Raw genomic sequence first — 15,304 nt, forward strand, 5'->3', positions numbered from 1 at the left:
TATTGCACCGCAATTATTTTGCATTGCTCCCTGTAAAGGACAGAAAACGAGTATGTCCGGGGATCTGGACGAAGACAGCCTGCAGGAGCTGTACGCCTGGGTGGACAGGGCGCCCCTCTCCAGACCCAAGAGGAACATCACCCGGGACTTCAGCGACGGAGGTCAGCCCCGCGTCACCGCGCCTGTCAGGAACTGCATTATTTGTCCGCTGTCCAGAACACATTGCCTCCCTGGGCAATTGAATTGAAACGACAAAGGTGTTGTCATGTGCTGATTTGACAGGAGACACCTGTAAACCACAGGCTCTGTAGCTCTTGGAAAACTCCGGGCAACCTTTGTGGCAATAAAGCCTGGCTGCATACTTATTACCTTCAGTCAGTAATAACCTCATGTATCACTAATAAGACTTGTATTATGTTTTGGTTTGAGTGTGTCTGCTGCAAAGGAGCTAATAAAACTTAATTCCACACTGAGGAGAAGAAAGAAGAAGAAACACTGTTCCTGCTGTTAAACCTGAACTTCAGAAGAAGGCTTAACGGTTTAAACTTTAAATTTGTTATTCCTGCTTTTCAGCATACATAAGATTAGATAAGCTCACTTTCTTGGCCCTATACAATTTCTTGCATTAGGAATTCATCTTTTCACAGACCCCAACTTGCTCTCCATGAGACACACAGGGAGAGAAGCTGGGGGTCAGAGCACAGGGTCAGCCATTTATACAGCACCCCTGGAGCAGTTGGGGTGAAGGGCCTTGCTCAGGGGCCCAACAGAGTAGGATTCCTCTGCCGGCCGCAGGATACGAACTGGCAACCTCCCAGTCACAGGTGCAGAGCCTGAGCCACAGAGCCACCACAACACCCCTGATTATGTTTTTGTCATTGGCAGTGTAGCATGGTGGTTAACTCTCTGTACTTGGTGGGTTGTGGGTTCGAGTCCCTGCTGCAGACACTGATTTTCATTCCTCAAAACCAGGATATGTTCTGCCCCATGAGCCTTTGTGTGTGGCATCGTTTACTGACAACCGGCAGGCTCCGTTTGTTCTTATTGTCTCAGTAATGATGCAGGGTGGGTAGTGCATCATTTACAGCTGTCATGCATGCCAGTTGTGAAGTGTATCAGCTTCATCTCTACACCCCTGAATATTTTTGGAGAGTCTGGGTAATTTGGGTGTGAACCCAAAAAGCACAAGTCTGCAAACAAGGGGAAGCCATTTGACCCATCTAGCTCTGTTGTTAGTTTGGTAATATATATATATAATATATATAATATTTTGGTAAATATTGAGTGATTATGCACAGGTACGAAATGCAATAATATTGATCAACAAAATCAGAGTATGTTTATTGGAATTCTGCTATGCCAACATTAAATCCTGTCCTGTACACAATACTTCAGTCCATTAAAAATTTTAACTATTTAAATTAGTCATAGTAAGTAATTTAATAAAGTGATCATATATTATACATAAGTTACAAAACCGTAATGACAAAAATGGATATCTAAAGTGTATAAAATAATACTATGAAAAAAATAGAATTCTACCTTTCTGGCAGGATTCTAGGTATCCTAGCTATTCAGTAACCAATATGTAACCAATATGATGAAAGACTTAAAATATTCATACCTAAGAAATTACAGGGAAATACTGTATGTAAGAGGGATATACAGTAATATGTACAATCAAGTAACCTTGTTTCAAATATTAATTGCAACAAAAAACACTGCTCCCAGCACACAGGTCATTTGAAATCATTTTTAGGTTATGTATAAGAAGTCCAATATTGTTAAGCAAGATAGCAGATTGTTCTGTGGTTTACAATATTATAGAGGTGCTGTTTACATCCAGACAGACAGCTTCCCAATCTGCATGTCCCACTCCCAGCATCTCCTCATCTCCTTGTCCCAGCTGCATGAGAAGGACACAGGAGGTGCTGGGACATTTAAGAATGCCTTTTTTAACCCAGTGGCTTTTAAACCTTGAAACCTTGAAAGCCACCTTGGAGTAAAGTCACCTTGGAAGAGATAAACAAAACCATTCTGTATACACTGTTCTGAGTAGAGGGTGTTTTCAGTATGCATTTTTCTGCACAAATTATTTCCAAAGCATAAACTGATTTTTTAATGGATGCCATTGCATGATTGTGCTGCAATGTGTAAAAGTTTGCTTTTTACCACAAAAGATCAAATCCAATGTCTGCAACTTGTTTCCTCAATCATCAAAATACTGCTTCCCTCTTCTCATCCTGAAATTAGTTCATGGTCTATTTAAAGAGTGCTTAAACAGCATGAATGTGGGATACAATAATGTCATGTTTTTTTCTTTCTTCAGTTCTGACAGCAGAGATTGTTAAATTTCATTTTCCTAAGCTGGTGGAAATGCACAACTATGTCCCAGCCAGTTCAACCCAACAGAAAGTGAATAACTGGAGCCATCTGAACAGGTGAGCAATGCAGATGATCTCAACACGCCAAACACCATAGATAGACCATTGGACAGATTACAAAACAGCCCCTCTTTCTCATTTGGTTGTAGTAGTTTATCAGTCCTAGTATCTAATCCAACCATTTCTTGTATGTCACAGTAGTTCACTCCCTTTACTTCCTTTAACTTGACAAATGTTGATCTTCCAGTACTCCCTTGTCAATGTCCCACAGGATTTTGAAGATCTGTACCAAAAATCTTTGGAGAGTACAAATATTATTTGTATCTAATAGGACCTCCCTGGGGCACTGTCCAACAAATTGATTTAATGTCATTTCCCTACAACATGACTGCCCCCCCCCCCCCCCAGAGCCATTCATCTCTACAGCCCTGTAGAGAATGGGAATTATAAAGTCACGCTTTGAGCAAATACTTGCAGACATTATTAAGTCTGTATGGACAGGTAAATTAAGAGTGCTGGGCTATTAACAGATGACATTCTCAGACCAGAAATTGAATAGAAATCCTATCACCTCATATCACCCTATTATTTCATATCACTCGCACTGAATGACTACTTTGCATTCTTTCAAGATTGTAAAGAAACCACAAGTTTTGTGCCTTTTCACAGTAAATTACTGTTTAGCTGTTGTTGCCAAAATAATTACGTAGTAGCATGTTATCAATCATCACTTTTTTTAAAAAGTTTGAAATGTTAGGAATATCCTAAAATAAATGACTTACTGTACCAGACATTATGAGAAAACCCTGCAAAATGAAATCTGATTAGCAATGTGCTGCTTTTTAAACTGATAAACTCCCAGGTTGTATTCCTTGTTTCTGAGCATAAAGTACAGTAGTGCTTTTTTTTCAGCCATGCACGAACTCATCTGAATTGATTTTGCTGTCCTGCTCAGCCTGTCTTTACATTCATGGTCTTCCACTCAGCCGGTGATGTCAGGAGTCTTGCTCTCTCTGGGAATGCTTCTCCCTGTCACTGTTGGTGTGTGGGGGTGCAGAGCAGGTCCCCTCCTGCGGCCGCTGTGCTGCTCTCCCTGACTGTGCTTCTCCCCCAGGAAGGTGTTTAACCGGCTGAACTTCAGCGTGCCGGAGGAGCTGGTGCGTAAGGTTGCGCAGTGCACGCCTGGGATGGTGGAGCTGGTGTTGCACTCGCTGAGACAGAAGATAGAGGAGAAGCAGAAACAGGGAGCGAGCAAGCCTTCCCCGCAGGTAAGGGGCCGCCAGCGGTGTTGGGGACAGGTAGTGGACGGGTTGGGATGCGTGTTAGATTCAGGCCTGTTTCTGGATTCACACATAACCCACACAGCATAGCATAGCGAACGGCATGTTGAACAATACTGATGTTTGCTCCTTAGAGCAGGTTTCCTCTAGAGCAGCTGTGCTTATCGGAACAAGTAGTCAGGTTACTGAAAGTTTATCAAATGGTTATTCTAGACCAGTGCCCATAATAAAAAATCTGAAAACCCTTAGCAGGGGTCTGATTTGGATTTGTGGAATGTGCCACCAGCAATCGGTTTTGAAACATTCAGGTGTTTTGCAGTAGATTTCTTTAGCCTCTATGGGAGATCATAAGCTCTAGTTAGGTGAAGGCCAGTTAGCCCACTCACAGTCGTGCATCAGCCACACCAGGACTGGGGAGTCTGTTCCACATATCCTCAGTCGTGCAGTATACAGCTCATCCCAGGTGCCCTTCTCAAAACCTCCCCTGCCTGTAGGGTATTTCTTCTTCCTCTGTATAAATCCCACATTTCAGTTTTGAAAAGTATGAGAGTATGAGAAAAGTCTTTTGAGTTTTCTTTTTTTAAATCATAAGAATACTGATTTATTTTGGGAATAAATGCATACACAGAATGTACAAAAACGCTCATCTGTCCCATTAGAACCTCAAAGGGTGTGAAATGAGAGGACATCATTCAGCTCCTCTTGCTAGCTTAGTTGCTGATAGCTATGTGATCCAAGGATCTCATCCCGGTGTCAACGACCAATCATTTAATCCAGACAGTAAAGATGTTCTCATGTTCCAAAGCTGTTCTCAGCATTTTCACTAATTTCACTGCTTTTAGCATGTGCTGTGTGTGTACTGTTCTGTTTTAAAAAGGAAATGTTTACTGTATTTCTGTGAATTACTTGCGTAACAGTGCATTGAGTAATTAGACATGTTGACATTCTCAACAGGATATATATATCAGGAAGGAAAGTTGGGGCTGTCCATCCTCATGCATACGTTTTGTCTTACTGATCTGGTGCAACCTGAAACCAGGAAAAGACACCAGCAGGGAAAAGCTAATTACCTCTCATTCATTCCTGCATTCAGACACCATAGTGACGACACATACAGTATACAATAGGAATGATCTCATGGTTCTGTTGTGTTTTGAAACTGTTGTTTGCTTTTGGTCCACTGTTTCTGACCTTCTTAGGAGTTTTAAAGCGCAGGCTGAAAATTCATGCCTCCATCCACTGAGAAACAGGGTTATACTTGTTTAATCACTATACTGGGTCAAAGCTATGAGCTTTGAGAGTGTTAGTTATCCCAAGAGAGTATAGGTTGCATTGCCTTGCCACATTTAAACAGACAAGCTATTGTACTAATGTTTTTGTAGAATTAGGTAAGAGCTATTACAATTGCTGAAATTGTCATTTATTAAAGTAGTTGTGATGGCACTGTTCTGTATGTGATAACATTTTTGTAGCTAGAGTCTTAGAACTAGTCTTATAGGACACCTAATCTCTCTGATGTTGCACTGCATTGATGACTTGAGCAAGCAACCTGTTCAAGTAAGAATTCTGCTCCTTGAAGGATATACTGATTTTGGTTACAATATTTTAACTACTTCTGTAAATTTAACAAAACAAAGTTTAATTGAATAATTCCCAGTGTTTAAAAATTGTTGATTTGTTGATTTAATCATGGCTTATAAAACCTGTCTGGCTTGGGGTCTACAGGATCACGGTTCAAGACCCCTGGCCTAGACATATCAGGACAGTACACAGTGTAGAGTTTCTGATCACCCTGCCACACCTATTCTTCTGACCTCCTGTTTAGACCCTAGATTTACTTTTTACAGTTTATCATTTTAATTTCTGTTTCCATTACTTTGTACTGTACTTTTAGAGCAGTTACAGTTACATGATAGTTTTATATTAACAGATTTCTTTATCTCAGATCGTTATTATTGTTGGCTGTTAAATAACTACAGTGAGATCGCTGATTTGCTGAGCAGCTGATGGAGTGGGCATGGTGTTAAGGGAAATCTCAACAGGAAGCACAGGACCTTGAGATCTGTCAAATTCACAATACCACATGGAGAAACCTTATTTTGAAGTGAGATGGAACAGAAGGATGCCCAACTCTGTCTCTGTGTTTTTAAATCCATCCTGTAAAAACTTTCCTATATATTTATTGCCGTTTGGTTGAAAATGTTCTAAGGTTCTGCTTGCCTGTCTCTCTGTGAGACTGTCTTCTATGGCAGCATGTGTGTTGTTCAGCCATCTAGTTTGTGTGTGGCTGTTTGGTGGGCATGAGAGCTTCTCACTATTTCAGTATTTTATGTCTTGACAGTGTCGGCTTTCTTTTTTATCCTTCAATTCAGATTCTTTCCAATGGTGTGACTAGAAAGGGTTTGTCAAAGGACCAGAAACTGTGTTAATCTGTCATGTTGTCTCTTAATGGCCCACAGGGCACTGTGCATGTCTTGAATGGCGACTGGGTCACTGATTTGATTCCTGGTATTCCTGTTCAGAAGGGGAGGCTTTCCTTGTTTGCTTACTGCTGGCATATTCTTATCGGTTTTCTTATCGTATTGGTCTTTCAGTCTCACTTCCAAAGTAAAGGAAACAATATGCAGAATTAAAGTCTTTTGTGGTCTACATTTCTGTGGTTTTTGTGTGGTTTAAAGAATGTAAGAATTTAAAAAAATGCCTCTCTTACAGTCACGTACCTTGAAGCACTTCACACTGAACACCATGTGTTTTGTAAAGTAGTGGTTTCTTCAGAAACTCAAAACATAGTTCCTTGAACCTTTCACAGTTACTTTACTTCTAGTCTTTTTCTAGTGTTTTTGTTTTACTTTTGATGTCTATTTTAACTTGTGAAACTGATTTTTTTTGGATAAATAGTTGTGTCGGTGGAAAATGTGAAACAAAGGACCAAAGGAAGAAAGGTTAAACCATGGATACAGAAAAGAAACCTACTGTAAACTGCCTTGTTAATGGCCTTTACTGGGGTGAAGATTATGGGGTCCCATAATCCCTACGGACCTCCCACTGAATGTATTGGACTACAGTTCATGTTCAGGGTCTGTTGCAGGAGTCTTTGTACATACAGTTAGGAGCTGACAGCTATCTCCTTTGTAAAGGGGGTCAGTTGGCACTGAGCCTGTTGCACAATTCACTTAGACACTTAGACAGAGCAGAATTTTCCAGTGGCAGGAGGCCCAGCTTTTTGACATAGGGGAATTCACTGCTGTGGCTTTGGAGCTGCAGCACCCTGTAAGCGGCTGCATTCAAATCCCTTGCACCAACATCCTCTCGTTTTATTATCCCTAATTGAATATTAATATTAAATCATCTCTATCTGAAAGCAGAGGCGCTGTGGCTGGGGCGTCTCTCACTATGTATCTGGTGTCTCTGTGTTGCAGGAGCCGCAGTATTACAGTATGGAGAGCAGCACAGGTGAGCTGGAGGGTGAGGATTGGAGCTGTGCTGCCGATGTGTTCACCTGATCCAAGTAATTATATCACAGACCCCTTCTCCCTCCCCTCTGTGTCCAGCTGTCCAGCTCTCCCCTCACAGCCCCCGGCTCAAGCTCAGTGGAGACGGCTCTCCAGCACAGCAGAGGTACAGCATCCATGTTTCTCAGCTATTATATTATCTTATCACAGGGCTATTATTATTATCACATGTAACATCTACAACATTACCCAAACACAGGTCTTGAGAGCTGTGAAGCAGCAGCCCTAAGCACTAACCACCACACACCTGGGCCACCCTCAGATTATAGAACTCATCTGTGCAGTGGAAGAATCTCACAATGGGGGAATCCTGGGGGATTGAAACAGGACACAGAGGAGCACAGGCTGCTGTGGTCTTGAATTAAACCTGCTGAAGCTGCTCAGGAAAGTGGTGCAGTGCACACACTGTTCTCCACTGCCAGTCTGCTCTGGAAGTGCTTCCCCAGTTCAGGCACTGTGGCTGTTTCTGTTTCACCTATATATTTAGTAAACTGCAGCTTTAGCTCAACAGAACAACTGAGTTAGGAGCAAGTTAGGAGGGACTGTCTCATTGAAAAACAAATATACTATCTTACCTGTGCTAAGTGAGCAATAACATTGCCTGTTAAATTGCCCAACCTTCTAGTTAGAATAGAGTAATATCCTGTATTTGCAAAGTCCCAGACTTTTGGAGGCCAGTATAACAGCTTGGACAGGCTGGACTAGGGATAGGAATGATTGACATTTGTTAAATCACAATATGGGGCCTTAGCTACTGACTCAGCACAAGAGATCTGCGAGAGTCACAAGATCTGCTGGAGACTGCCTCTGAAGGCCCCCTCTCGTGTTGTTCTGCCCCTGCCGGTGGTGCTGTAGAGCTGGAAGAGTGCCCGCAGGGTGTGCACAGCCTGCTGCAGGCCCGGACCCGGCCACACGCCTGCTGCTGGAGGAGAGGGAGCAGGCACTGCTGTCTGCGCAGGAGACCATCCAGGTGAGGGCCGAGACCGAGACCGAGCAGAGAGCTGTGAAGACATGCTCTTCCCGCAAAGACTTCTCCGAAACACACACACACTCGTGGACCCTCTCTTGTGAAGCTTGGTCCTCAGGCACACTGCTCTCTAATGACCTGTATACATCAGGTTTCACCATTACAGATTAAAGATGTAAAGATGGCGCCGTGTTAGTGGCAGCCTGCTACAGCAGTTCTGTGTCTATTTGTTGTCTTTTTGTTTCTTTCAGTTAGTTAATGCTAGTGTGTTAGTGTTTTTTCCTCATACCTTGCCGGCAACTAGATTTGCGATCACAACATGATGGATACTAGGAAGCTGAGAAACGTTTTCTTGTTTTTTCTGATACTTGGACCTCTGTGGCTATCGAGTTGCAATGCCGATAGCCACAGAAGCATTGTCTACACGCGGGACCAGCTGATCGCGCTAGCGCGTCCGGCTCTACCCACTGGAGAGAAGCCATCGGTGCCGGAGGAGCTGAGGAGGAGAAGCCGAGGCTGTAGGGCTGGTGCGACGCGAAAGGCGAAGAGAAGGAGATTTAAACCCTACCTTCCTTCGATCATCATGGGAAATGTGAGGTCCTTAGTGAACAAGATGGACGAACTGGGAGCATTGGTGAGAAGCCAGAGGGAGTATCGTGAATGCAGTATCATGTGTTTCACCGAGACATGGCTGCAGGAACTTATTCCGGACTCGAATGTTACCATCGGCGGCTTTCAGACGGTGCGGGCGGACAGAAACACCGAGAGCGGTAAGAGGAAAGGAGGGGGGCTCGCGGTGCTTGTAAACAACAGATGGTGTAATCCTGGACATACTCATGTTAAGGAGCGAGTCTGCAACCCGGACATCGAACTGGTAGCCGTAGGACTGCGTCCGTACTATCTGCCGCGGGAGTTTACATGCGCCATCTTTGTTGTTGTTTACATCCCACCTACGGCAAATGCAGAGGTAGCGTGTGACGTCATAAACACAGTCACAGCCAGGCTACAAACAAAGCACCCAAGCGCTTTTATAGCTATTTCAGGGGACTTTAACCACGTATCCATTTCCACCACTCTGCCTACTTTCCACCAGTTTGTTAAGTGCCCGACCAGAGAAAACAAAACACTGGACTTATTATATGCCAATGCTAAGGATGCATATAGTTCCACAGCCCTTCCCCCCCTTGGCAGATCAGATCACAACCTTGTCTTGCTCACACCAATATACACGCCTATTGTCCAGCGCCAACCTGCGACCATGAGGACTGTGAGGAGATGGTCTCTGGAGGCTATGGAGGATCTTCGTGGTGCTTTGGAGGCCACCGACTGGGATGTGCTGTGCGAACCACATGGGGACGACATAGACAGCATGGTGGACTGTGTCACTGACTATATTAACTTCTGCGTAGACAACACCATCCCCACCAAAGACGTACACTGCTTTTCCAATAACAAACCCTGGATTACCAGCGACCTGAAGGCTCTTCTGAATGACAAGAAGAGAGCCTTTAGGAGGGGAGATAAGGAAGAGGTCAAGCGTGTACAGAGGGAGCTAAAGCAGAAGTTAAGAGAGAGCAAGGACGCCTACAGGAGGAGGGTAGAGGATAAGCTGCAAAGGAATAGGGTGAGAGATGTATGGAGCAGTATGAGAGAGATCACTGGCTTCAAACAGGCTGGGGGTGCAACAGAGGGGAACCTGGAGATGGCCAACGAGTTGAACCAGTTCTTTAACAGGTTTGATTCTGGGTCCTCTGTGGCGCAACACCCATCCCCCCACAGCCACACGCTCCCTAACCCTTCACAGCTGCGACTGCCCAATACCTCCTCCATCCCCCCACAAACATGGCCGCCTACAGCCACAACCCCCGACGGCTACTCACCCACCCATCCCCCACAGCTGCCACTCTCCAACACCTCCGCCATTAACACCTGCAGCACTAAAAGCACTATGAGCACCAACCCCCAGGCCAGGCTGACCATCACAACTGACCAGGTGAAGAAGGAGCTGAAGAGGCTGCACGAGGGTAAGGCCGCAGGACCAGATAACATCTGTCCCAGAGTTCTGAGGGCCTGTGCTGATCAGCTGAGCGGAGTGCTCCAGCAACTGTTCAACCTGAGCCTGCGCTTGGAAAGAGTCCCGGTGCTCTGGAAGACATCATGCCTGGTCCCGGTACCAAAGAAAGGGCGCCCCTCTGTCCTCAACGACTACAGACCAGTTGCACTGACTTCTCACATCATGAAGACACTGGAAAGGCTGGTCTTATCCCACCTGAGACCCCTGGTCAGCTCATCACTGGACACCCTACAGTTTGCCTACCAGCCCAGTGTTGGTGTGGAGGATGCGATCATCTACATGCTGCAAAGGGCCTACTCACACCTGGACAGGGCTGGCAACACTGTAAGGATCATGTTTTTCGACTTCTCCAGTGCCTTCAATACCATCCAGCCCTTACTTCTAAGGAGGAAGCTGGAAGAGATGCAAGTCGATGCCTCCACGACCTCGTGGATCACTGACTACCTGACAGGCAGACCACAGTCTGTGAGACTTCAGAACTGTGTGTCTGAACAGGTAGTGAGTAACACAGGGGCACCTCAAGGGACAGTTCTTTCTCCATTCCTCTTCACCCTCTATACTTCGGACTTTAAGTACAACTCAGAGTCATGCCACCTGCAGAAGTTCTCAGATGACTCTGCAATTGTGGGATGTATCAAGGGTGAGCAGGAGGAGGAGTACAGAGGACTGGTCAGCAGCTTTGTGGAGTGGTGTGGGGTAAACCACTTGGAACTGAATGTTACAAAGACAAAGGAACTGGTGGTAGATTTCAGGAGGAAAAAGGTCAAACCTACTCCTGTCTACATCCATGGGAGTGGCGTGGAGATGGTGGACTCGTACAAGTACCTGGGAGTGCACATCGACGATAGACTGGAATGGTCTAAGAACACCGAGGCCATCTATAAGAAGGGACAGAGCCGACTCTACTTCTTGAGGAGGCTCAGGTCCTTCAATGTGTGTAGTAAGATGCTACACATGTTCTATCAGTCGGTGGTAGCGAGTGCCATTTTCTACGCAGTGGTGTGCTGGGGCTCGGGGATTAGAGCAGTAGATTCCAAAAGGCTGAACAAGCTCATCAGGAGAGCAAGCTCTGTCATTGGGTCTGACCTGGACTCCTTGGAGGTAGTGGCTGAGAGGAGAATGATGTCCAAACTAGAGGCCATCATGGACAACTTCTCCCATCCCCTCTATGACAGGCTTGCAGGAATGAAGAGCACGTACAGCAATAGACTGATTCATCCACGGTGCAACAGGGAGCGCTACAGGAGGTCATTCTTGCCGTCTGCCATAAGACTGTACAACGCATCCACCTTGCGTCTTGGCAGAGGCAACATCGACAGTGACCTGTATCTGGATTAAACGCATCTACACATCTACTGCTACATCTGTTCTCTTCTTCTTTTTCCCGTTTACAACCACTTTCTGTGCAATATATGCCAGGGACCTGTGCAATACATTTATATTTATATCTACAGTTACATCTATATTTATATCCATATGTGTGATATGAGTGTGATATGATTTTCTGTGTACTGTTCTGTTCTAGTTTGTTCTTGTGCGTCTGGACTGTGAGTAACTCTTGTATTGTATTGTATGTATTGTACTATTATTATATAATTCGTTACATTGTGGCTGTGTTGTGTGTGTTAAGCTGCTGTTGCACTGCAATTTCCCTCACGGGATCAATAAAGTATCTATCTATCTATCTATTAACTAAATGTAGTTCATTTGTATTTTGTATTTTCCAACACGACCACCCAGATAAGTTCTGAGTGACCCTATTTGTACTGTATATCTGAGAAAAACTCTGCAGTGTATGTTAAGTGTTTCCATATCTTATCTGCACGAGACCTGAATGATTTGATTGGTCAATGTTTTCATGTTAGGAGGGTACAGGGGCTAGCTTGCCGGAGGTGCACCTTCTGTAGTTACAGATAGTATCTGTTCCCACAGAGAGCAGAATACCATCATCCTCGCTGCGGTGTGCTATAGGCATCAAGGGATATACAGATATCATTCAAACAGAGTCTGCTTTGCATGAGAAAAAAATCATTTAGAAAATCAAAAAAGGATTTTTAAAGTAAATAAAATAAAAAATTAATATAAAAATATCGTTTAGGAGAATAGAAGAATATGAACTGCTCCTATAGGATTTACTGTATAAGGGCTTTGTGTCCAATGGTACTGTAGGTTGCGACATATGTAGCTTTTTCATGTCTTACCTAGACAGTTGTTTGCTGCGCAGATGTATATTCAAATTTATATTCTTGGCCATTGCTCAGAAAAACTACCATGTGTACAAAACAGCTTCCTGATATCAAGTTCCCAAGAACTGTGTACAAGCAAAGTTAATCTCTTTTCCTCAAGTGGCAAACCATAAAACCCAACAACCTCATTATGTGATTTTTAACAAATGAGCAACATTTAGTGGAAGCACTTCAGGAAGTATCTGCCAAGACAGGTGTTTACATTCCATATTAGAATTCTGGTTTATTGTGCTATGAATTGTAAAAGGTGAATAATTAAACACATAAGGGTATTATTGAATTAAAAAACAATTACTGACTCACTTTATTATCCCAGTTGGGAAATATGGTTTCCAGGAAGAGAAAGTCCATAATGCAATGTGTAGTGCATTTAACAGAACACGGACCCATTAACATACTGTATAAACATATGTGTTTTAGATGAGAAAAGCAGGTTAGAAGCTTAAATAATCTTTATGTTCTTTATTTTTCACCTTTCACAGTTTGCATTACAGCAAACAACAAGAAGCAAAGGCCATTTTTATCAGGTATATATGGTAATATTAAGATATGGCTAAATATAGTATGTGGTATGAAACTACACTTTAAAATATATTGAAATCCATTTTATATTTGAGATGTATATGAAATGTTCAGAATAATCTGAACAGACAATACATTTAAGATATTGTGGCAGACAGTGTTAAATATTGCGGTGTAAATATAAATGTACATTTGGGATGTGTCTCTTCATATTTGTCTTTTGTTGTTGCTGCTGCTGGTGTGGCAATAGTGGGCTTTCCTTCCTCTTCATATTAATAATGAAATTCATTTATGGAGAGCTTTTCAGCCAAAAGTATCTCAAATGTCCATTTGAATTTTGAATCTCAATTGTCCTTTTTACACATAAGAATAAATGAGCATACCTTCTTCATCTACCACAGGAGTATAGTTCCCCCATAAGTTACTTGCAGTAAGCCTTCTGCAGAATGGAATTTGTCCTGGACACTGGGATTCATTTACTCTCACAAACATCGTTCATGACTGAGCAGTCAGGGCGTCACTTGAGCGCCTCATCTGGAGAACAATACTCTCTAAAGCACACTTTCTTTAGTCACCATGCTGGAGCAATTTCTCTGGAGAAATTCTTGTCCAGGGAGAAAAGCGCCACCTACTGCTCCACCAACAACATTACAACAGCAACATGGTTTTCCTTAGAAGTTTCCCATGGCTGTACAGTACTTACTAGGACAGCCTGCTTGGATTCTGAGAGTGTAGCCATATTTCTTTGATATACCGATGTCAAAATGCTAGTTCCTCCACACCCAACTTGAGTTTCAGTGTCAGTGAGAGCTTTGTCTGTTTGTCCAGTAGGTGGTCATGGTGCTGTTTGCTTTGAGGAGCTCAGAGTACATCAAAAAAAGAGGTGGATCTAGCACACTCTGAAGCAAAGTTTGCACAGTCTTCACTTATTCTGTGCTGGTATGAAGACCATTTTTGTAAAGTCATAATCATCGGTAACTGTCATTTCCACATTGAGGCTACGTACATAGGGTGTTCAAATACATTCAATACATTCAAATGTTCAAGCCTGACTAGCTAGTTTGAACTATCTGAGTGCAAACCCATTTCTTCTTGGTGCTTTAGTAAATTTATTTTCCTTAATTCGTCCTACTCCGTGTGGAAAGAAACATCTCCTTAACATTTTCCACATGTGCAGATCTTTACAGCTCTGACCATGTCCTGAGTCTCCTCCAGAACCCCACTCTTTGCATCTGGAGTGTGATTAAGATAAGATCAGATCACTTTATCAGCCATATACAATTTCTTGTATTAGGAATGTGTTTTTTCGCAGACTCCAGCTTGCTCTCCATGAGACACACAAGCTGGGGGTCAGAGCGCAGGGTCAGCCATTTATACAGCGCCCCTGGAACAGTTGGGGTGAAGGGCCTTGCTCAGGGGCCCAACAGAGTGGGATTCCTCTGCTGGCTGCGGGATTTGAACCGGCAACCTGGCAGCCACAGGCGCAGATCCTGAGCCAGAGAGCCACCGCTCCGCCCACCCGCAGGATTACAGGACAGCTGCCAGTTCTTAGCTTCCCAGGCTGTTCCATCTCACTGAAGAGAGCTGCTTATGGCCTATAACTCTGTCTTCTGTAGACCTGTCTCCGGGACAGTGTGGAACACCATCTTTATGTCAGTCTCTCTTTCCCTATGTCTCACTCTCTGTCTCTGTCTCCCAGCTCCTGCAGGCCAAGGTCCATCGCCTCCATCACCTGTTGCACCTGAAAGACATCCGAATAGATGAACTGTCAAGGCGTCTCCAGCACCCCCAGAAGACACAATAGCTACCTGAGTTCACGCACAGTCCAGAGTGCAGGCACTAATTAAACAGGAATTATTATATCACTTCAGACTTTAACTCACATTCCTCAAGTCCATGTAAAATATTTGTTTTTATTTGATTAAATGTCCAACATACTTTTATTCTCTCTGGTCAAGACAGCTTTGTCAAAAAGTACATCACTTTACTTCAGTCTTTGTCACTCTTCTCAGTGTGTCTTTCATCTTTAAGTGAACTGATGTTGACAGAGAGGCGCTTCAATATTTACAGAGGACTCAAGCTGAGATTTTCTCTGGGAAGGCAATGGCAGCCTGCTGGCATGGTGACTGGTGCACCAGGGTCTGGGGTTCCAGCTCCGAGCATTCCGAGTGGAGCTTGCACGTTCTTCCTGGCTTTGTGCCAGTTTTAATTAAGTCCTGCGGTTTCAGACATGCTGGTGTAGCGGAGCTAGTTCGGGCACGGTGACGTCATCGCCCTCCCTGCGCGTAGCAGGGCCCTCAGCCGCCTCAGGTCTCCTTT

The 15,304-nt window shown here is 43.9% G+C and overlaps 1 protein-coding gene across 1 annotated transcript; it reads left to right on the plus strand.

The window, feature by feature from the left end:
* Window positions 1-7: 7 nt before the first annotated feature.
* LOC148842030 (sperm flagella and cilia-associated protein 1-like) lies at window positions 8-14,789 on the plus strand. Its single transcript, XM_088919648.1, has 7 exons — window positions 8-161; window positions 2,330-2,441; window positions 3,499-3,652; window positions 7,084-7,117; window positions 7,216-7,282; window positions 8,032-8,146; window positions 14,685-14,789. The coding sequence occupies exons 1-7, from the start codon at window positions 53-55 to the stop codon at window positions 14,787-14,789; spliced, it is 696 nt and encodes a 231-aa protein (XP_088775774.1). The 5' UTR covers window positions 8-52.
* The last annotated feature ends 515 nt before the right edge of the window (window positions 14,790-15,304 follow it).

This window comes from Atractosteus spatula, chromosome 1, assembly GCF_055471065.1.
Source record: "Atractosteus spatula isolate fAtrSpa1 chromosome 1, fAtrSpa1.hap1, whole genome shotgun sequence".
Classification (NCBI taxonomy): domain Eukaryota; kingdom Metazoa; phylum Chordata; class Actinopteri; order Semionotiformes; family Lepisosteidae; genus Atractosteus; species Atractosteus spatula.